At 46.1% G+C, this 23,497-nt stretch overlaps 3 protein-coding genes and 1 long non-coding RNA gene across 4 annotated transcripts; 1 reads left to right on the forward strand and 3 right to left on the reverse strand.

The window, feature by feature from the left end:
* The first annotated feature begins 668 nt into the window (after positions 1 to 668).
* LOC136501973 (bZIP transcription factor 2-like) lies at positions 669 to 2,548 on the forward strand. The gene has a single exon (XM_066497475.1). It carries the CDS (start codon positions 1,554 to 1,556, stop codon positions 2,253 to 2,255), a length of 702 nt encoding a protein of 233 aa, XP_066353572.1. The 5' UTR covers positions 669 to 1,553; the 3' UTR covers positions 2,256 to 2,548.
* A 4,731-nt stretch (positions 2,549 to 7,279) lies between these two features.
* LOC136501750 (uncharacterized) lies at positions 7,280 to 10,159 on the reverse strand. Its single transcript, XM_066497284.1, has 5 exons — positions 10,013 to 10,159; positions 9,852 to 9,919; positions 8,637 to 8,740; positions 7,751 to 7,802; positions 7,280 to 7,666 (listed from the first exon to the last, which is right to left on the reverse strand). Exons 1-5 carry the CDS (start codon positions 10,118 to 10,120, stop codon positions 7,555 to 7,557), a joined length of 444 nt encoding a protein of 147 aa, XP_066353381.1. The 5' UTR covers positions 10,121 to 10,159; the 3' UTR covers positions 7,280 to 7,554.
* An 841-nt stretch (positions 10,160 to 11,000) lies between these two features.
* LOC136500636 (uncharacterized) lies at positions 11,001 to 14,162 on the reverse strand. The gene is made up of 3 exons (XR_010770067.1): positions 14,077 to 14,162; positions 11,497 to 11,540; positions 11,001 to 11,246 (listed from the first exon to the last, which is right to left on the reverse strand). It is a non-coding gene; the product is annotated as an uncharacterized lncRNA (long non-coding RNA).
* A 1,277-nt stretch (positions 14,163 to 15,439) lies between these two features.
* LOC136501242 (uncharacterized) lies at positions 15,440 to 18,409 on the reverse strand. The gene is made up of 2 exons (XM_066496743.1): positions 16,068 to 18,409; positions 15,440 to 15,773 (listed from the first exon to the last, which is right to left on the reverse strand). Exon 1 carries the CDS (start codon positions 18,283 to 18,285, stop codon positions 17,194 to 17,196), a length of 1,092 nt encoding a protein of 363 aa, XP_066352840.1. The 5' UTR covers positions 18,286 to 18,409; the 3' UTR covers positions 15,440 to 15,773; positions 16,068 to 17,193.
* Between the last annotated feature and the right edge of the window lie 5,088 nt (positions 18,410 to 23,497).

The raw sequence follows: 23,497 nt of genomic DNA on the forward strand, positions 1-23,497 counted from the left end.
TCAAAAAAAGATCTTAAGATTAACAAAGTCACCATATGCGCCTCGCTGATGAAGAGCACGTCCCATACCCCTTCGATAGTTAAGTTCCACCACAAGTAACCTAATTAAATGAGGTACGGTTAATTCGTGGTCATAGAGTGACCATTGCATATATATATATATATATATATATATATATATATATATATATATATATATATATATATATATATATATATATATATATATATATATATTATATTTGAAACTGGAGTGAGTTATATTATTCTTTAAATCTCTATTATCCATTTCGAGTGTGACCTAACAATATTTATAGGAGGGTGGGTCCGTTGCAATGGACAAGCACCTCAATCAGCGAAAAGGTTCATGGCCCCCTGCCCTTCGGCCTTTCAGCCTTTGCACAAAGCGACCACTTGGATGGCGTCACCACCTTCTTCTTCCCATCATACAAATCCAATTGCTGGCAGTCCCAGCCACAAATAATGCAACGTTACTCGCAACTTTTATTTGTGGACAAATGGTCATTGCCTCCCGGCCGCTACAATGAACAAGGACAGAACGCCACGTCCAATTACCTAACCTTGATGTCACTTTATATGCCAGTCGATCACCCTATATATATAAATGTACCTGTAATTAATAACAAATATATAGTGCAAAGTAAGAATTACTTCATATATTCCACTAACGTTGATATATATTTTAGTGTCACAGTGCCTATCAACAAGCAAGCAAGCCAGGCAGCCAGCAAGTGGCTGTCTCTTGTGAATTTCACACCACTCCCAGCTGAAAAAGATTTCTGCATAGATTATTAGGTCGTGCATGCAGCATGCATTAATCTATACTCGACAAGTTAAACGTGGTGGTAACCGACAGCGAAAGCGAGAGAATACGAAAAGCCAGCCGGATCGGAGGTTTGGCATGAATATTTCCAGAGTTAATTTCTCCTGAGATGAGCCTGGCTGGCTCAAGTCAAGTCGTATGCACAAATATAAAAATAGAAAATTCATCCAAATATTATCTTTGGAAGACAGGATAAGAAGCGATCTATAGGAGAAGGATCTACAAATTTAAAACAGATGGGAGTACTCTTCTTGGAGATGCCAATTGTGCCTAGCCTCAAAAGCTCGATCACTAGCGATATGCCTATATATATACTTGCATGCAAGCTACCAAACTCTACTGGATCGACAAGATTCTCAAAACTAAAAGAGAAAATGATTAAAATATAAATTACATACACTAGCTTAATATAATACGGTGGACCAAACCAAAGTCTTCTTTCTCAGTCCCAGATAGAGAGAACACAACTCAGAGAGAGAGAGAGAGAGAGAGAGATTATTTCTCTCCCTTAGGTAAGCAAGCAAAAGCTACTGTGTGTCTGTGTGCCTCACTATAAAAGGCCCGCACCAACCCAGGCCTTCTTCTCCAGAGCACCAAGAGAGCAAGCTAGCCAACAAGCCACAGCTAGGTAGCTGACTCTTCGATCCACCATTCACAAGCAAGCAGGCAAGCACTAGCAAGGAAGAAGAGAGCAAGACAAGAAGAGCAATATGTACCACCATTTCCATGGCGAGGTGGCCAGCCTCCGCTTCCTGTCCCCTCCGAGCGCCTCCTTCGCCGCGCACCAGCACCACCACATCATGAACATGGCCTTGCCGCCTCCGGCCTACTTCCCGGCGCCGTCCTTGGAGCCGGAGTCGGCTTTCCAGGACGATGCTACTCTACTAGCCATCATCGACGGCGGCGGCGACGCGGCTTGCTTTGAGCTTGACACCATCGTCCGGGAAGCCGCAGCGCACCTCGCCGGCAACAATGGGTCGCCCAGCTTGTCGGGCTCCGGCTCCGACGGCGCGGGCAGCAGCGGCTACCAGCTGGACGCGGTGATGACGACGGCGGCGGCCGACGAGGAGCACCGGCGCCGGCGGTTGTTATCGAACCGGGAGTCGGCGCGGCGGTCGCGCATGCGCAAGCAGCGGCAGCTCAGCGAGCTGTGGGCGCAGGTCTCGCACCTCCGCGGCGCCAACCGCCGCCTCCTCGACGAGCTCAACCGCGCGCTCAGGAGCTGCGCCGACGCCCGCCGCGAGAGCGCGCGCCTCAGGGACGAGAAGGCCGAGCTGGCCAAGAAGCTCGACCAGCTGCTGCTGCAGGCGGCCGCGGAGAAGGGCGCCGCTGCCGGCTCATCGGAGGCGGAGGCGGAGGCGGAGGCGGAGCCATGCAACAACAACACCAGCAGCATCAATATTGCTGAATGATCGAATGCATTATCCGACTACAGGGGTATGCCCCCGGTATCCACAAGAAGGCATGAGCCGTACCATCAGAGGTGGCCCAGTCCACAAGATAGGTGTGCACAGTGCTATTTAGAGTGCACCATAAGATATTGTATAGTACCAAATATGCTATTTTCTTTATAACCCTATCCCTCCAGAGTATATAAAGAGAGGTAGAAGTCCCCCAGCGGACAGGCTACATCAAGATACATATATATATGGTCACGCAATATCATATGATAGCTAATACAAACCAACAGACCACAAGATTAGCATATTATGTCATACTGACGACCTGAACTTGTCTAACTCGTGTGTCTCTACTGCCTTCTTATTCTTGATCTCACGCTCCTCTGTCGATCAATCTACCTTCGTGGGATACCCCTCGGAGGACTGCCGACGATATTCTGTCGACAGTTGACGTGCCAGGTAGGAGGTGTGCGCTTGATCCATGGCGAGCCAGATGGACCTCAAATCAACAGCGCGTTCTCATCATCAATTTCGTGGAGATCCATGCCGGTCCACGACGATGATTCATCGCTGGCTACACCAGCCCCCGCGACAGCAGATCTGATCTCGGAACCACCTCCGAGGTCGTCTTCACCGACAACTCACCGCCCACCAGGTGCTCACCGTCAACGCCAACCAGATAACACCATGCGTCACCGACCAGACGTTCCGTCTAAAGCTAAGTCACGCTTTAATATTCTTCTAAATATTCTCTGATCTTTTTATATCGCCATAATATTTCTCCGAACTGTTTTCTCCATATTTGCTCTCCAAACAATTTTTTGAACCCCCGAACAGTCCTGTTGATGCTCGGACGCCTCCATAGATGCCCTGTCTTCGGCTCCTCCCTATACGTGCTACGGGCTCCGCGCTCTGCGTTATGGGTGGCCGACAACGGCTCCTTGGTCACGCCTATTCCTCCTACACGTGCACGAGCTCCGCGCTCCGTGTTATGGTTAACGGGCTAGCTAGGGCTGGAGACTCAGTTACACACTAACTGTTCGGGCAGTTTATATTAAATATAAATATATCTTTATGCCAACTGATCGCCAAACTACATACACTATTTTTTCTCCGGAGTTCATATATCTTTACATCATGTACTACCCGTTCTACATGTTTGTAATGCAGGATCATCGTCCAGGTGATCGGATCACCTGGTGCTCGGGCTTCTCCACCGATCAACTGGTTAGACCGCTCGGTTCATGGACTCCGTCGCCGACCAGTTGATCGGACTGTTCACCGGTCGCTTCTAGTCAATGCTCACTTCGCCGCCGACCAGTTGACTAGAATGTTCGTCGCTCGTGCTTCATCGCCAGCTACGTCGGTTACTCCTCGGCCCTCGGATTCTTTGTGCTCGAGGACTAAGTGGACACACTTCACCGCACGGACGTCGCCAGCTACGCCGGTGCTCGGACCTCGCCAGATTCACCGGGAACTCCTCGGTGCTCGGACATCGCCAGCTATGCCGGGTACTCCTCGGTGCTCGGACATCGCCAGCGACATCGGAGACTCCTCGGTGCTCGGTCATCGGCAGCGACGCCGAAGACTCCTCGCTCCTCGGTGCTCGGTCATCGCCAGTGACGCCGGGGACTCCTCGCTCCTCGGTGCTCGATCAACGCCAGCAACGTCGGGGACTCCTCGCTCCTCGGTGCTCGGTCATCGCCAGCGACGCCGGGGGCTCCTCGCTCCTCGGTGCTAGGTCATCGCTGGAGACTCCTCGCTCCTCGGTGCTCGGTCATCGCCAGCGACGCCGGGGACTCCTCGTTCCTTGGTGCTCGGTCATCGCCAGCGACGCCGGGGACTCCTCGCTCCTTGGTGCTCGGACATTGCCAGCTATGTCGGGGACTCCTCGCTCCTCGTGCTCGGACATCGCCAGCTACGCCAGGGGCTCCTCGATGCTCGGACATCGCCAGCGACGCCGAGGACTCCTCGCTCCTCGGTGCTCGGACATCGCCAGCGACGTCGGGGACTCCTCGCTCCTTGGTGCTTAGACATCGCCAGAACTCCTCGCTGCTCGGACATCGCCAGCTGCGTCGGGTACTCCTCGGTGCTCGGATATCGCCAGCGACGCCGGGGACTCCTCGCTCCTTGGTGCTCGGCCATCGCCAGCGACCGGGGGCTCCTCGCTCCTCGGTGCTTGGTCATCGCCAGTGACGCCGGGGGCTCCTCGCTCCTCGGTGTACGATCATCGTCGGGGACTCCTCGCTCCTCGGTGCTTGGTCATCGCCAGCGATGCCGGGGACTCCTCGTTCCTCGGTGCTCGGTCATCGCCAGCGACGCTGGGAACTCCTCGCTCCTTAGTGCTCGGACATCGCCAGCTACGCCGGGGACTCCTCGCTCCTCGGTGCTCGGACATCGCCAGCTACGCTAGGGACTCCTCGGTGCTCGGACATCGTCAGCGACGCCGAGGACTCCTCGCTACTCAGTGCTCGGACATCGCCAGCGACGTCGGGGACTCCTCGCTCCTCGGTGCTCGGTCATCACCAGCGACGCCGGGGACTCCTCACTCCTCAGTGCTCGGACATCGCCAGCGACACCGAGAACTCCTCGCTGCTCGGACCTCGCCAGCTTCTCCGAGGACTCCTCGCTCCTCGGTGCTCGGTCATCGTCAGCGACGTCGGGGACTCCTCGGTGCTCGGACATCGCCAGCGACGTCGGAGACTCCTCGCTCCTCAGTGCTCGGACGTCGCCAGCGACATCGGGACTCCTCGCTCCTCGGTGCTCGGACATCGCCAGCTACGCCGAGGACTCCTCGGTGCTCGGATCTTGCTATGTCTCATCGGTGTGCTATCAAGCTGCTCCATGCTGTTCGGATCTGGGTGCTGTTCTTGGGCAGGACGTCTGGGGTCTTGATACGCGCATGTCAGACGACGTCGGCAAGCTTTCAGACTTCTTTGACCCTGCTACAAGATTCATTCTTCATTTTTCCAGTAGGCTCGGGGACTAAGTGGACACACTTCACCTTACGATGAATGTGCGTGTTCTCATCTCGAGCTACGCCCGGGGACTGGCTGCCTACTCGGTTGGTCTTCTACTTTCTGACCCTGGCACCACGTGACTACGTCACCTACTGTCAGGCTCGAGGACTAGCTGTGGGGGTATGGCCCCCGGTATCCACAAGACATGACATGAGCCGCACCATCAGAGGTGGCCCAGCCCACAAGATCAAGGTGTGCACGACGCTGCTCGGCGTGCTAAGATATTGTATAGTACCGAATAGGCTATTTTCCTTGTAACCCTATCCCTCCATAGTATATAAGAAGAGGTAGGAGTCCTCTAGCGGACATGCTACATCAAGATATATATATATATATGCGGTCACGCAATATCATATGATAGCTAATACAAACCAACAGACCATAAGAGTAGCGTATTACGTCGTATTGACGGCCTGAACCTGTCTAACTCGTGTGTCTCTGTTGCCTTCTTGTTCTTGATCTCACGCTCCTCTGCCGATCAATCTACCTTCGTGGGATACCCCTCGGAGGACTGTCGACGATATTCTGTCGACACCGACCTAATTTTTACTCGAGAGGATAATTATATATTTATTAATAATAAGAACATGTGTGACAAGGATAATTAATTTAAGGAGAGAGATGTACACCTTCACCCGATTCAATATTTGTACCCGTACCAGTTTTGTTTTTGTTTTTAAGAGTTACTAGTGTTTTTGGTATTTGTTACCTTAAGGATGATAAGTTAACGTGGATATCATGGTAGTGCTATTTTTCGAGTTGCGACTTGCAAACCTGTTAATGAAGTAATGAGCCCCTATTTGGTAGAGCAGTCAGAAAAAATGCTTCTGGGAAGCCATACAAACGAAGAAAAAGCACTGTCAAAATAAATTGGTCTTATCTAGTTTTTGCGTTCTAGTACAAATGAGAGTTGTAAGAAGCATAACCAGAAAAGGCTGAAAGAAACGTGTTGTTTGTTTTCTTGTTCCAGCTTATTAGCAATAAGCTGTACCAAAAGGGCAAGGCTTCCTGATTTTACTGTGTTCGCGGTAGGCCAGTACAAGTCCGGCGTTTCAAAGAAAACCGTAAAACTAAGGCATGCAAGTACAAGAAGACTTGTCATAATTCAGTGCAACTGATTAGTGATGACACGGCTCCAACTTATATGTATGTACTCTTGGAGGCATGGCTTATGAGCTCATATACTGATGTACACAGTTTTCAACTGCGAAAAATGAGCATGAACTCCAGGCACAGGCATTTCACAGTCAAATGTAGATAATGTGGGTTATGGTCAGGAACTCTTGACAGAGCAACAACCCACATAAAATCCAGTTGACCAGAAACAAGAAAAAAATATAGATATCAACTGCAAAATTGTGTGGCTGAAGATAGGAACGGCCCCTGTGCACGAGCACTGAGGCCGCATCGCGAGTGCAAGTGCGGCATCAGCTCAGGCTGTCCAAGGGTACGTGTGAACACGGGGGGTCAAAGGTAGCCACCAGCGTGAGATGCTCACATCACAGGGCCCAAGCAACAGTGAACAAAAGGGCTGGGGGCTGGGGCACTGGCTCACACCAGGCGCCGGTGGAAGAAGCACCAATGCACCATCCACCATGCCATGTCTCACAGTGATGGGCATGGAGCTTTCCTTATAGCAGGAAGAAACAACTGGAAAGTACAAGAGGGCTGAGCACTTCAACAAACTGTCCCTCCCAGTCCCAGGAGGCGTCTTACCTGCAACAGCACAGTTGCATGAAGATAAGAGTAGCTGATGCAGTTCAGGTGTGGGTGTGTTCATCCATCTGCTGCTCATCATGATTCCAAGGGGGCACTTAGAGATTGCAAGCTGTAGCTTGCCATCGATGTTGCAGATGCATTGCAATAATTGGCATCAGAGTGCTAGGATGTTGGTACTGCAAACAGAATATTAGGAGACAAGATGCTAGTGCCCTACAAATTACATCATTTCAGAAGAAAAGGAATCAGAAAATATGCAAAGATCATGGATATGACACCCGTATCAGGTGAAAAGTTGAAACATCCCTGTGGAGGAATAATATCAATATCAGTGTACTTCCATAGATATAGGCAATGGATAAACAGGTCTACAAAACGAAATTTGCCTTTGGTTCAAAACTGTATAAGGTTAACTTGGTCCCGTTAAAAATATACAAGCTCCAGATCACTGATTTTAAGGATAACAGATAGAAGTTAGTGATGCAAACTACTGGGTTCTTATCCATCGGGTGGTCATGATGGATAGTTGCCACATGCCAGGAGTTAGATATTTCTTCAGCTAAATGAGGTGCTTAATCATTTGACATGGCTTCACCAGCCAGAGATGGAGAAATGTCCTTCTCAGTCGAGCTCTTCTCTTGGCAAAATTTTGTTGGATCTGCAAACAACCTTGTAAATGGCCACCTGAAAACAAACAAAAAAAAACATATGGTTGCTGCAGTGAAACTTCAGATCAGTACTCCAAGAAGCAAATTAAGAGAACACTACCTGCTTAGCCGGATGGTCTTGGACCCTATAACAATTTCTTCAAATGCGTATCCTGTTCACAGCATGGTAAAAAACAGTAAAGAGAATCAGAATTACACATATGATTGCATTGGCAGTATAGAGCTTCCACTTGCAGCAACTGATCCAGTCAGTATAAAAAGAAAAAAAAAAGGGAGAAAAAACAAGTTGGCTATCAAACTTCTTGTCTTTTTTGTACAAAGCACGGAAAGCAATCATAAATTCATTTCTTATGGAACTACAATATGACATAATGGTAAAGCATCGGGTTATTGATCAGCTAATAATGTGTGATCCATAGACTCATGCTATGATTATTCAGAATTTTGCAGTACCATTAGGCTTGGCCACTAAGGAAATACTGGATTTCAGTCTGCATATCATTAGTATGTCAAGTTGTCAACTTACTTTTCAGATTAGGAGAGTGGCATTTTTACATGTACTTGTTGGTAAGTGCACCATAAACGCCTTCAAATGTGCCTCAAGATTGATGCAAACATTTGAAATTGAAACCAATAAAACATACTGTATTCAACTCATTGTAAATTGAAATGCCATTCCTCAACTGTCTCCTTATCACTTGGCTCCCCTTGGCTTCTCTATACAATATGAACTAGCCTTGGAAACAATGGATTCGTAGACTCCAGAAGATTTTACTCATACCTAGTGAATTTTAGTGCTAACACATTTCATTTCAATTCATTAAGTTGACTTCTTGATTCGAGAGTAGCACATCCTGAAATATGATGAACTACATATCAACAGAAAATGCTGGATAACATAACTGACAGATTATATTGTCTGAAACAAAATAAGTGAAACAAATGTTCATCTTAATTTACCAGGCCATTCAGTTCTAACAAATTACCTTTTTCAAAAGTCCTGTTGGAAAAATATTTGGCCTTCAACCGTGCTGCAAGCTTACCCTGATATTTTTTGGTTTTCTCTACATGCTCCAGGGTATTTAGCTCTCTATACAGAGTAATAAAAAGAACATTTAAACTTTCATGGTTTTCACAGTGACCAAGGAACAGCTTAATTTGACAAGTAGAATACACAATTCACAACTAAAGACATTAGATAAAATGAGGTTGTAAAAAAATGTAACAAATTATTGAAAAGATGCATTATCAATAACAATCACTAAGTAGGGGTCTACTATTTTTTCGATGAACGCAACGATCCATTGTCAATTTGTTAGGAAGACAAATGGAGCAGAAGAAGACTTTAAGTGAAAAATATGAATTGAGATGCCTTCCATGGGCTAAAAGCTTGTTTTGTAGTCCCAGGGGGAACTAACATGATTTTTGACAGAAACACAGGTTGCAGTAAAGGCATTCTTGTTTTGCACTATTGACAACTTGTGTAGCCATATGAACTCGCAGAGATGTATTCAATGCAATGTGCTGTTAAAGTTAACTGTCAAACCAGAAAGACCAAGCAATCCTCAAATTACTATTGAAAAACAGAAATTATATTGACAGTTACAAAACTGCTAGTACTCATTAGTCAAAGCTTGCCACGGCCAGTTCATCCATGGCAGAAAAGATTGCTATTCCGGCAGGAATGTTGGATAGGAAATACGAATATGGCTGCATCTCATAGAAATGTCTTTTTTTTAACGAACCACACAAAACATCTGACAAAAACATCCTGGTCTTGGACACATTGCCACATTGGTCCTGGACACATGCAATGTAGTTTCCCAAACTCTGAGCTACATAGAAAAGCAAACAAGAAACTGCATGACCTAAATCATCTCAAAGTATTCATGTACGTTAGGGACTACTCTTGTCATTTGGCACTTGGCAGTATCAATTAAGCACCCACAATTGGGCACACGAGTGCATACAAAGAAGCGCACGTATGTGTCAGCAGCACTGTTGCCGTGGAGCGTGGATAATTCTACTCGCTGAAAAAGCTGCAGGAAACCATCCTAGCAAGACTAGACAACATTCGGAAATGCGCTTAATTCGTGAACCCGGAACCAGTTAGGCAGTTCCCGACGTAGCTGCACAAGTCCTGGGCGACAATTGCACAAACACAGAGCACGAGAGAGGGGGAGCAAGTGAGAGGGCCTTACGAGTAGTAGTCCGCAGACGGAAGCCGAGCCGTGGCCTCCGCCTCCTTCGCGGGCGGAGATCGGGAACCCTAGGTGATGAGGTCAGGTGAGCTGAGCGTGAGCGCGAGCTGAGTGGAGACCAGGGCCCGAGAGCGACAGACAGAGAGGGAGGGAAGTCGTACCTCGACGGGTCCACGCTCCGGCGCCACGGTGGAGACCGTGCCCTGCGTCGCTCGCTGCGGCGGCGGCGGCGGCGCTCCGGCAGCGGGAGGCCACGGGGCGGACGGCATTTGGAAGAGGGAATGCTGCTGACCGATGACCAATGAAAGCGGACCTCGTCAATTTTTTTCTTCCGTGCGTTGCTACGGGATTTTGTATTAAAATATACTTATCCGTACGATAAAATAACAATATTAAAGTGATATTTAATAAAAAAAATAAAGTTCGTAAAATTAATATAGTAATAAAGAGTGTGGCATCGTAGGCTCACAAACTCTACTGTATAGATCTTTTCGTGATGCAGCTAAGATAATGTTTTATATCGGCAGCAAGAAATCTCCGATATCCATTTTTTGTGCGCCAATAAATCCACAAATAAGTTCCGTCACATCTTTGTACCATTCTGTACACAGATTCGAGTATATATAAAAATATTAATGCATGTCACGGGTAACACTCCGTGTCTTGAAAAATCTCTCACAAAACCTTAAAACAACGTACGTTATACTCACCGTATAAATATGTGTGGCTTTAGGTCTATTCCACGTAGACATATCTGTAGAATAAGATATCCACTTGAGTGCCTGTGGCAAGATTTACCATCAGCAATATATAGAAATTAGTTAAATCATATGTATTATTATTGCAAGCGACGGTGACTCTGAGTTAGTTATCCATCTATGTCATCTGGTAATGTTTTTTTCACGGATAAATTTCCATTTGAAGGTATCCTCGTTGCAGAAATATGTATATTCACTGCGACCATGTAAGTTAAATCCAAGAGTTTGCCTGACATCAGCACTATAAGAATGAGATACGAATATGCCCTTCGCATCATCTAAATATGCAATCCATGTTACCAAACTAAACTGCTATTTTATCTTATTCTCAAGTCTATTGCCATCAAATAATAGCAATAAAACTTATGAATATAGTACCCGGAATGTTTACTTCTTGCGAGTAATTTAACCTTGCTGTTATGGGGCATCGGAGAGGGAGAAAATCTCCCACCTGATTCCATCTATAGTCCAAACCTGCTCGATAGATAGTTCAAGAGTTTTACATCATTTTCGAAGACAGACAAAGTTACATTGTCCTTATGAATCTCATGGCCCATGACACAAGAGCTTCAGAAAGAGCGAGTTCAGGCCATGGATATCAGAGTTGCAAACCCGCGGGCTACATGCTGCAGTAAAGCTTGTGAACACGATGTCAGACGAAGACGTTAAGAATCAAATCAGTACATTGAAACAATTTATATAGTACTATTAGGAGATGATGTGTACATGTAACCACATGTTGCAAACAATTTATGCAAAAGAAAAACTTAAAATATAGAGGTATTTCTATGTTCTTTGTTGTTTTCCAACTGTCCAGGTAGATTAAACTAAGTGGTATGGAAAAACATGTGATTCATGAATAGAAGCTAATTTTGCTCACCCCTTACCTTAGTGCTTGATGTTTTATCCCACTTTACGTCCTTGATAAGTTCTGTGAAAAAGAAGCACAGTCAAATAGGCAATAGTACAACATTTGTAAACTAAGACATAGATTATGTTAAATAGCTCGTGCGCGTTGCAACGGGAATAAAATAATGTCTGACCACACCATTGTGGACCGATATCATGTATCAAGGGTGATACATTTATATGCTGCTATTAAAGAATCAGCTTAACCATTCATGATTAATTAGATCATGACTCCAGTATGTCCTTGCAAGCGTGATACGAGCATTTCCTTACTAACCCGATGTCCATTCTTCGGCTGCCCTTGCAAGGGCTACCAGATCAGCAGTCATCACTGAAGGAATGACAAGGCATCAAATTGCAAGCTATGATCATTGCGACGGGAACAACCATCCGACCCTGGCCAGGCCACGCTCATGGCGATCGCTTTGCCTATGCCGCTGTTGTCCCACCTGCGACGACGCTAACATCTGCACGTCGTCGGCCAAGAACAGCCTGTGACGCCCAAAGCAATCTATGGCTAGCATGGACACAGGTCGAGAGCCGAGGTTGGACACAGGTCAAGAGCCACGCCCACGACGCACGGTTCCAGCTGATTTGTTGTGATAGAAAAACACTATTATGACTGAAAAAACTAGCTGAAAAGTACGAATTATAAGAGAAGCGAACAGAGCCATTAAGCTGACACCCAACAATGAGTGATTCATTTTTTGCATGTGGGTCACAGCATCAAGGCAAGTGTATTGAATAATTTGGCGTTCAATTTGCCTACCATGCAGTCTAACAATCATTTGTCATTCCTAAATCAAATGAAAAGGAAAGCAAAGGTTGCAAGCTCATCATCTTTTGCCGTTGACGACACCAAACAATGCAGAGACAAAGAGGTCTTACTGCAAATGCTCACTGAATTGAAGTGCCATACACAATACTCACTGAATTGAAATGCTATACACAATGATAATCGTTCCATTAACTTCTAGTAGTTTTTGACTGTACAATAATATACACCAAACAAAACAGGGGCTTTATATACACCAAACACCAGAATTGTAAGCTCAGATAGAATATCCTAATTCACTCTAAAGTTGTAAACAGTCTACATCATCTAGTGCTTAACAATAACACTAAACCTCTGACAAAGGTGTAAACTAAAGTAACACATAGCGAGCATTTCTTTATGAAAAAAAGCTCAGCTAACATTACATTACTCAACAACCAAAACCACGCTTAATGTTGAAAATCAGTGATAAATTGATCTGCAAGAAACATAAATATACATGCTTGGATCATAATGACACTAAAATTCAGAAGAAAGGAAATAAATTATAAGGCACCTACGACAATCACAACATAAGGATTCAGTGTTGACAGTTGTGCTTAGCGAACCAGAACTAACCATATCATGCACGGTGATCTCAAATGATTCCTGCTTGACTTCTTCTCAATTTTTTAACATGTAATTCGGTCTGAAACCCAAAATCAGAAGAAAAAAAAAACCGAAGGCGCGTATGAGGCTGACAATCACGCGTCACTGCATATAAATAGCATTAAGGTTTCAGTTTCAACAATGCTGCCTAGCAAACAAACACTAAACATATGGTGCACGCACGTCGACCTTGACAGGACTGCTGCCTGAATTTTCACCAATTTCCTCGAGGTTTGCTGCCCTGAAACCCACATTTTTTACTGAATAACCACAGTGCAAGCAAAATAGAATATTGATGTTTATTGATTTGAGGCAAGTTAATCAAAACGTTTGCACAGAAGTCTTTATCTAACAAGTTGTCACCCTGAGACAATTATTTCCTTTGAGGTTTTTTAGGAGTAGAGAAGAGAATCAGCACAGCCTCCCTAGTGGGAAGGGTATGGTTCAACAGTTGGATTTGGATCACCAGATCACAAGTTTGATTTTGTAGCCCATTTCATATAAAAAAAAATCCTAATTTCTTGCGTTGCAATCTGACACGTGCTGTTGAAAATGGTCTGGAATTTGGAGAAAGAGAAAGAGTTAATAAATAAACTGAGCGGTAAACTACAGAACAAGACATCCTAAGCTCGAGCTCTGCTTTTACTTGCAACAAGATATAAAAATGGTGAACTTGACATGCAAGCAATAGTTGTCCGATTGAATCGCAACCCCAAGGTGCAACCAATCTTATCATTATTCAGACTTGAGAGGCCAGCTCAGATTATGAAGCAAGCACAAATCGCATAAAAAAACTTCTATTAACATCCGGTAGGATATGCCTCATGAGCATACTGTTGAATACGCTGTGTGCAGCTCCAGGGAGGTGATCGTGGACGTGGACAAGGACATGGCCACGGCGGTGAGAGACGCTGTAGGTGCTCTCGCAGCAGATGGTGCCCGCCGTCCACTACAGCACCATCACGTAATAGTCAAACCAGCCTACTCCTCGCATCCTAAATCCTAATGCCACATGCCGATGCCGGCCACGAGGATGACACCAAGAAGAACGGCGCAAGCAGCGCGCTGAGGAGCAGCATGGCAAGACAGATGAGCGACAGCAGCACATCAACTTTCTGATGAGTAAGGGAATTACCTAGAGATATATGACGGGCGCTGACAAAGGGCCGGGACTCGCCATCCCCAGTTCCCCACCGAGGGCGGCGGCCAACCAGAGCCGCCATCGCCAGAGTGTTAAGATCTATGATCACGTAGTCGTAGATCTAGCTGGGTACATCTTATAAATAAATAACATATCCTAATACATGAACTAGAAAGAGATTAGAGGAAGGAGTAGTGTTAGGCTACTGACCATCGTAGGCCTTCGATCCAGAGGCGTCGGCCATGGTCGTTGTGTCGGTGTCTACGCGAGGGCAACGACGGTCGATGAGCATGTTTCATCGTCACGGCCAACGCCTCTGGATCAAAGGCCTACGATGGTCGGTAACCTAGCACTACTCCTCCCTCTAATCTCTGTCTAGTTCACGTACTGGGACATGTTATCCATTTACAAGATGTACCCAGCTAGATCTATGACTATGTGATCACTAGGTAGTGTGCCCGTGCGTTGCTACGGGACAGAAAAAATTTTATACTAAAAATACACGGATCGCACGATAAGATAACACACGGCCACACCTCGCCACTGCACCGCCATTCTAGCCACCTCAAGCCCATAGTGAGCCCCCAAGCTTGCCTCACTCGCCGGTATGTGCTCGTCATGGCCACCGTCGTGGTCTCTCCACCTACGAGGCCCAAGGCCCCACCTTTTTCTTTGTCATGGTACATAATACGCACACACGCGCACTCGCACGAGCACGGCCTTGTCGAGCCCACAACGCTCTGGAATGCCGGTGCCAGTGAACCGCCCCGAAGGCTTGCCATGGCTGGAGCACCACCACAGCAAGCTCCGTTTCGGCCATCACAAGCCTGTAGAGACCCTAAAACCCCACGGCGAGCTCCGCCTCGTCAAAGGACATGCGCTGCACGTAGCCGCGCCCGAAGAAGACCCCTAGGTTTCCTAGTCGCGTTCGCAACACCAGGACGGCCATGCATGGTGGTGACGGAGGTCGCCTACTGCAGAACTGATTGGAACCAAATACATATGCTGCTAATGTAGTAATGTCACCTGCAAATAGAGACTCAAACTGACAAGCTACTACTCGTATTTAAGAATAGAGTAATATAATAGGCAGTGCTAATCCCTATACTGATAGCTAGTAAAAAATAGCGTAAACCTCTTCTCAAACCTTACTTATCAACGAGCTTAGCCAGTGTTTTTTCCATGCACAATAGTTGCAGTGTGATAATATCAAACACTGCAATATAATATTATTTAGCTATATTGAAAATGGAAATTCTTGAACTGACATGGTACCGAGAGATCATTATGTAATAAGTATATTATATTTGGAGCTAGAGCACCTGAAGGAAAAGTGACGCTTTGAACAGGGTAAATATTTTTGTGTTTACCGTGTCTAGTATTGACATGGTACCGAGAGATCAATAGAAATGTACGAAGCAAAGGTAAAATTTTGCATAGCTATTATTTACATGATTAATAACAAAATGACGAGACATCTCTTTGGAACGTTGACTATCACTATTATTCATCTAATTTTTACATGTCATTAGATGTATCGTGATAATATGGAGATATGGAGTAAGGCAGGGAGTGCCTTTCTTGCTGGAGTAGAAGTATTTCCTTCTAGCTTGGGTAGCTGAATGCCGGCATCGACTAACATGCTCCCTTGTGGACCACAAAATTGGGATGTATAGTCCAAAATTTTATATCTGCACTATGTAAGGTAGGCAGAGACTTGTAAGAAATAGGATATCATACCTAGATATTAATTGTACAAAGTTAGTAAGGAAAATAAAGAGCCTATGTAGCAAACTGTCAATGTGATAGCAAAGAGAAGCAAAGGGGGGGAAAGTTATCATGATTTCAATAAGAAACATGAACATAATGTGTTTCGTAACACATCCATTAGGGCTAGTGGTTTGCAATCATGAGGCATGAAACAGAGCAAGGAAAACACAAGGGGGGAGATGAAAGGAAACGTTAAAATAGGTGAGCAATAATACCAGCAGGTTGAGCAGGTAGGAGGAATGGGGGCGTCATACATCATTTTTCGGAAAAATGCTCCATGTATAACAAACAACAGAGAACTGGGCATGTCTAACAGTGACTTGGAAACCTTCATTTGTAAAAAAAAAATGGTTTGGAAGGGAGGCGATGGTGGAAGCATATGATAAGAAACGTTGATAGGCAAGAAAAGGATAAAAGGCCAAAAATAGCTGCAGGCCATCCTTCAAATCTACAGGCCAGTATGGTATCTGAGTCATCTGCAGATTAACTAAAGAGGCATGCTGTTGCTTGCCTGTAGAAAGAACAGTGTATTGCGTTGACCATGTAGAATTACGATAGGCATGAAATTGGGCAGCAGGTAGTGTGTGGTACGAAAACAAATGGAGCCAGGCACAACTGCACATAAACAGAAACGAAGAGAGTAAAATTCTAATTGCTATAGGCATGAAAGCAAGGGTAGCAGGTAGTGTGCGGCATGAAAACAAATGGAAGCATACACAACTGCACCTAAAAAGAAACGAAGAGAGTAAAAATCTAAACATGTGTATTTGTTATCATGACTTGTCCTTCTTAGTTTTGGACCCAAACTGTAAGTCTCTACAAACAAATATACAACGTAGCTATATCACATATGTAGAAGCCAAAAGAGAAAGAAAACTGCTATATTCATCCAGTGAACATCATCTAACGATGCATGTTTTTTCCAAGAAATGGAAACTGTAGTTAACCAACAAACTGATAAAGGGCATGAACAACAAACTGCACCAGTTAGCACTGAAAGCATAATATAGCCGAGGCAGGGGAGTCAATGGAGAGGCCTCGACTCTGATGTCCCTGCGGCGGACCTGAACCCTGAGACGCCTGCTGATGTAGGCACCAGGTCGCCGGGTTTTTGGTCAGAGATGAAAATGGAGGGCCACGACAACTCCATGGAGATTGAACCCCAGATCCAGACCGAGAAGGGGACACAAACCTCGACGGCGTCGATGTAGTCGAAGACAGCGGCGACATAGACATTGGGGTGCACCAGACCTGGGCAGAGATGAAGACGCGTGGCAGCAGGCGCGGCGGCGTGGCGTCCTCCCAGCTCGGCGCGGCAACCAGCACGGCAGCAGGCGTGGCTCACTCGCCGGCCTGGCGACAGGGGTGGACGGAGCCAGGGCACCTGCATCGGCGGTGGCGGGGCGAGGCGCCGCATCCACGCGCGCTGGCACCGAGGGAGAGGAAGCGTCGCTGGCCGGGGAGAGGAAGAGGGAGGCGACCAAGCGGGGGGCGCAGGCAGCATGGCGGCGGTCGGGGAGAGGAAGCCGTCGCCGTGACTGACGTCGAGTAGAGCGCTGCTGCTGGTGCTCGGAGGAGGGTGCCGCCGCCTGTGAGGATCGAGAGGTGCCGCCGCCGGATCTGGTCCGCGCCGCTGCAGGATGGGGGCGCCGCCGCTGTCGTGGGAGTGAGGGCACAGGAACCGTGGCTGCCGCCTCGCGCCCTATGGCTCCGCATCGCCGCCGAGGCAGCCCATCGTGGCGGATCCGGAGACCAGGGTTTCCTCACGTCTCGCTCCCCTTCCCTGGCGCCCTGGTGGCCGGCTCCTTGGCATCCTGGCGGCGGGGCCAGCACTGGCCTGGTGACCAACTTGGCCGGCGTGGTGGGCTGCCCTGCACTCCTGGTGGAGGGGGAGGGGAATCGAACTCGCGTCCGCGCGCGTGGGGAGATCGCGAGGAGGCGGCGGCATGGGCGAGCGCGGCGCGGATGCGACGGGGAGGGAGAGGAGGCGGCGGCCGGCCGCGGCGGCGAGGGAGAAGTGCGGATCGCACTGGCCGGCAGAGCGTCGGGGTGGACGTTAACGTTCCCGGTGATTACCTCCCTTCTATTCGGCGGTGATTGACCTTCCTTTGCCGTATCCTCGCGCGACGCGGAACGCACGGACGGGAGGGAAGAGCGACCCAAAAAAATAGTCGCACCAAACAATTTTGTTCTTTTTAGTTGTGCAGGAGAAGAGATAATAGATCTTAACACGGAGGACTCCATCATGGGGCACGAGGAGTGCCGATCGCGGATCTGTGAGCAGAGAGACCCCGACCGAATCTTGGATCCTGCTCGCCGGGTGCTGGAGGCACTTGCGGCTGTTGGAGGTAAGCAGCATGGAGTGAGGTGGAGACTGATGGCCGCGCATGCTTGATGAGTGGAGGCATCGTGGTAGCGCCGCAAGATGCACATCGACGGCAGGCTGCGCCGGATCGCGGGCTTGTGGCTCAGGGCGGTGCTTTTGCTGTGCGTCGCGCCCTAGCGGGGCACCCACGGCTAGGCGAAGCCGTCGTGCGCGCCCTGGACGACGTGCCGTGTGACGGAGGAGCAAGGGCAAGGAGGGAGGCGATCGCGATAGAAACGGCGAGCAGGCGATTGATTTCTGTTGCCTTTTTTAGCCGGGATCACATGAGCGAGGGGAGACCGATTTCTTTCCTTCTTTCGCCGGCATGGTCGCGCGCGTGATTTCTGGCCACGGAGTCGCGGGATCGCAAGTATGGCATTAGGACGACACCAAAACTTTGTCCCACGAAAAATTGTCCATGTTTCGTTTTGCTCTTTTTAGTTGTATGTAATACGTAAAAGGAGAAGGAGATTGTAGGAGATATATAAAGGCACTCTTTGAGTGCCTCACAACTGATATTATTTAAAAAAAAACAAAGGTCATTATAAAAGAAAGACAATACGATATAAGACAATCTCTCAAAATAAGAGTAAATTCTTCAACTTCCTTTGATCGTTGACTGCTTGCAGGAACTCGAAAATCGCACCAAAAAGAAAGAAAGAAAAAAATAAGATCTGCAAACACTCTTGCCCGATAAGGCTTGAAACCCGCAAAAGCCACTCGCCGCTGACAACCATAAAAAACGCAGACTTAGAATCCTTCACCATTAGAACACTTTCTTGTCAATCTTTATCGAGTGAACGATGAAAACAAATGAAAACGGTGGACATTCTCCAGAAATTCGATTTGGACAGTTCATTTTAGATCGGACGGTATGTATAGTTCGAAATATTTTAGGTGGAACCATGGCAAAATCAAACCCCTAGCACCAAAGGTACATTGAAAATGCCTAATGTTGGATCGTGGTGAGGAGAACATTGCCCAAGAATAATTCATGCTTCCGATCACTTTTTATCGTCAACACGAGCATGGTCGTTTGGTATTTTTGTTTATTACTAGCAAATTTACCTGTGCATTACAACGGAACATAAATCATCGCTAGACGAGAGTTGTTGTACGACCGTGGGTTATGAGTTCGGGTCACAACGAGATACGAAGGGTACAACTTAGTATATATTGGAATCGGATCATATATCCATCATCTTAGACGCAAGTATCGTTAAATCACATGAGTATAGGTCATAAATCCGGATCATGTAAAAAAACATGATGAAATAGATTGTCTAGTGTCCGGGTAATTAGGAGGAAATAGACGAAAAATAGAATGAAATTCTGGCTTTAAATTAATATTAGGTATAGATATAAATTAATAACATAAGTAATCAATGAAACTAACGTGTTTGCCAAGCATGTGACATATATTTGTCTTGTGGGTGCAATAAGCTACCCAATCTGGGTCATATATCAAATTCAATTGGATAAGTCCTATGAAGATTGTGCACAATAGATAAAGTGTTTGAAAGTTGCATACACGAACACGATAACAATGCCAATGCCAATGCATGAAGTGGCAACGGTCGGCAGAAGAGTATGCCCCCATCGGATGATACGGTGCAACATCTTTGGGACCCGACAGATCGTCCTGTGGTGCACAGAAAGTTACTAAAGTTTCCAACAGATACTTGGGGTGGATGGGTTGCGTGTTCCTAGTTGCTTTGTTGATGTAGTGGAAGTGCTCAAAGAAGATAGAGCAAGTGATCCTACACTCTGCGTACCTTCTCAAGTGCATAAAGATCACATCAAAAGCCAAGAGACACTCCATTTTTCATCCTTTCAAGGATTAGGCCTTAGAGCTTGAGTGATTGGGTGGTTGTGTCATTGTAATCTTTATGAGCTGAAGCCCTTGAGATCTTTGTGACTTTTCAAGAGGCATTGACCCTCCAAACATGGCGTGGAGCGGTAACTTGGTGTGCGAGGACGAGGAGACTCCTTCCTTTATGGATTCGTACTAAACCGGCCAGTTCAATCGACTTTTAACAATCCGATTACGCCATTTTTTAAATGAATATTATGTTCAATCTTTTACGGTTGGATTGCTGATCTGATCCAATCCTAATAACTATGCTTACATAGCCTGAGAAATGCTCAAGTGCCATTATCGAACGAATGTTTGTCAACCGGGAGCTATAGCCAAAATTTGTATCATATTGCTCATATTTTTTTTCTTAATCTATGGCCCCGTTCGCTTCGCTGAAATTTAGTTTATGCTGATGTTTATGTTGATTTGTTGTGAGAGAAAAACATTGTTCATTTACTGAAAAGTACTGCTGAAGTATATTGAACTTCTTATTTAAAGGTGAATAATTGTTTGTAAAGTATTTTTTTCATTTATGACATAGTAGTTACCACCACTGTCCCAAATATATAGGTTGTTTTAGGTTTTCAAGGTACGTGCCTTTGGCTATGCACTTAGATATACGATATATGTCTAGATATATCTAGAAAACTAAATAACAATAACAATAACAATAAAGCCTATCAGTCCCAAACAAGGTAGGATAGGCTAGAGTTGAAACCGACGAAGAGACCCTAGTCACGATTCAGGTACATCAACAGCGGATTTCCAAGTACTTCTATTCAAACCTATCCAGAAAACCAAAATGACCTGTAAATTGAAACGGAAGTACATTAGGCAACCATGTTATCTTTGAACCACTATCATTTCAAATCAAAATATCTATAAGCCTGGGATTTGGGGTGGGAGATGTACTCCGAGTCTCCGACTCATGTAGACTGTAGTTAAATTTGGGACCTCGGATTTCACATAAAAGTACGATGTGATTTTGCAGGTGTCCTTGGTCGTTTCCGACTCGACTCCTCCACGTGACCAGCCGCCATTCAGCCCTGCCGCGGCGGCGCTCCTCTCGCCGCCGCCGCCCTTGCCCCTTCGGCCCCTCCCTTCGATGGTTCGCACGTGCTTCTCGTTGGCTCCGCACCGTCAGGGTCATCCCTCATCGGCTCATCCGCTCCACCGACTGCTCGGGGAATGAATAGGGGGTGATTTCTTTGTTTGGAATTTGGGAAGCAATCGACTAAGATCTCGAAATCCTCTCCACCTTTCTGTTTTTTTAAAGAGAGATCTACGTACTAATTAGTCCACGGGAACAATTCGGTTACTTAGTAATTATATAATCTACGCAGTGTACTTCAACTGAATCTGTAATTTTGTGTTTTCAAGCTAGTTCCTGTATGTTAATGATTTTGCATCTGAGATTCAGTGGATGCAAATGTCACCATTTTTATAGATGGAGAAGAACTCGGCATTGGTTAAGTTTTTTGTCCTGCTTTGCTTTAATTGAACATGCTGTCCATAATAGAAAATTTTCTATAATTTAATTCATTAATTAAACGGCAGGTCATGCCCTTTTATACGTTAAGAAAAAGTTACAGAAAAAAACAGTTCTGAAACAACTGTGGTTCACCTTGATGTTCTGACTTGGACAGGTTTATACACTCAAAGTCAAATATTATGATGTTCTGATGAATTGCAGGCTTATGACTCATGAGCTTCTTCATTTCTAAATGACGCTGACTGACAAGGGATGTGCTTTGTTGCCTCCTTTTACGACTTCCTGTGCATCTTGCAGAGTTTGTGTTCAGGTGGTCCCTGTTCATGTTCAGTAGGAGTAACTTCAGATCAAGATTCTGAACATTTCCTTTTACTTTCTGTCCAAAAAATGCTCTTTTTGTATCCCGTTCGGCTGAGCTGGATTAAAGCCGGCTGGTCTGTTTTCGACTGATTTGTTGTGAGAGAAAAACAATGTTCTGGCTGGAAGATGAACAAGGGTTTTGTGAGGAGGAAGCAGCCGGCTCCAGCCAGCCGAACGGGCAGAATGGCAGCATGGTCAGACAGTAGAACTGTATAGGACATAAGATTATATATACTCCTACTCTGCAATTGTATAGAACAGTAATTGTATATGAGCATTGCAGTTCTGATGGATCTTTGTTTTCCTTTTCCATCTCTGAAAAATTGCTTGTTTTGTTTTTCTTTTCAGTTGGCACTTGTAGTGTCGAGTGAGTGTGACTACCAATTCCCATTTTTATCCTGTTCCTGAACCTGAAGAGAGGCTGCCAAGCTCTTGCTGGCATGCTTCTTGTTGAATGTTTCTGTTCCAGGGATGAGGATGGCACCTTGCTGTTCAGAGTTCAGACTCCAGAGGCGTATCTTTGCCTGCATTATTCTTCCCACCGAGAACTACTACCTGAACAGTGCCAAAGTCGCCTTTCGACACTTGCTGCTCTGGATTGAAAAGAATCATACATGGGAATAGCAGGTGATAGCTGGACTCCCTTGTGCATCTTCTTCTGTTGTCTGCATGCTTTATTGGGCCGTGCAGACTCGCATCATAATCAAGTTCGTTCATGGAGAATTATTGGTGTGCGAGGCTTAATTGCAGCATGTTGCTGCCACCATACATTAGGAGACGCAACCATACCTTGTTTAATTCTTGTATAAAGTCTAGCAGCTCATTGCCACCATTATGCAAGGAGATTGGTGCAAAAAAGAGGTGCATTAGCTGTACTCGTGTTGTTCTTTTCATATATTCTTCTAGAACATGAGGCATGCATATTTTTATATGCTTTTTGTTGATTTGGTGTGGCAGAAAAAAAATACATACACAGGGATAGGGGGGATGTTTTGTTGTAGAGACATGCTAATTAAACCAGCTTACATCATTGTAGGTTTGGTTATGGCCATTAATTAGCTTGGCCTGCGTGATAGGCAAATCATTGTGTCCACCCTGTCCACAGCATGTGCAGCAATTGCTATGTTGATGCTGCATGAGTGGGTGTGGTTAGACAAATATTCCTGCATTCTGGAGTTTAGGCCACATAACACGTTCCTCTGCCGCGTTGTCATATAGGATAGGATAGGATACTAGTACTCACCACATGCATGATAGATGGGCATGCAGGGGCAGCCATGCCATGCATTGCCAACAAATGATCAGTTGAGTTGAGGCTACAATGCCACACCAAGGTCACCTGCTCTCAGCAACGATCTGCTCGAGGAATGTGAGTTGGCAGGCTGTTGGCTCGGCAAGCTTGCAGCAGCTAGCATAGCAACGTTTGCCTGTGATCGATACATGTTCCTGCTCCTTTATGTTTAGCTCAACTTAGGTAGTGATGATTGCTGGATATTATTCTTTACTGAGATGTTATATATGGTTGGAGATTTTGCTAGGCAGATAACATGTGAGCATGTGCACTCTTTTT

This window comes from Miscanthus floridulus, chromosome 13, assembly GCF_019320115.1.
Source record: "Miscanthus floridulus cultivar M001 chromosome 13, ASM1932011v1, whole genome shotgun sequence".
Taxonomy (NCBI): Eukaryota; Viridiplantae; Streptophyta; class Magnoliopsida; order Poales; family Poaceae; genus Miscanthus; species Miscanthus floridulus.

Bases quoted from the DNA above. Each gene is read 5' to 3' on its own strand.
- LOC136501750 (XM_066497284.1), bottom strand. From the start codon at position 10,120: ATGCCGTCCGCCCCGTGGCCTCCCGCTGCCGGAGCGCCGCCGCCGCCG. The intron at 9,920-10,012 runs GTACGACTTCCC...CTCATCACCTAG, and splicing joins CGGAGCGTGGACCCGTCGAG to GGTTCCCGATCTCCGCCCGC. The intron at 7,803-8,636 runs GTAATTTGTTAG...TGCTGTGAACAG, and splicing joins CAACAGGACTTTTGAAAAAG to GATACGCATTTGAAGAAATT.
- LOC136501242 (XM_066496743.1), bottom strand. From the start codon at position 18,285: ATGTGCATCTTGCGGCGCTACCACGATGCCTCCACTCATCAAGCATGC.
- LOC136501973 (XM_066497475.1), top strand. From the start codon at position 1,554: ATGTACCACCATTTCCATGGCGAGGTGGCCAGCCTCCGCTTCCTGTCC.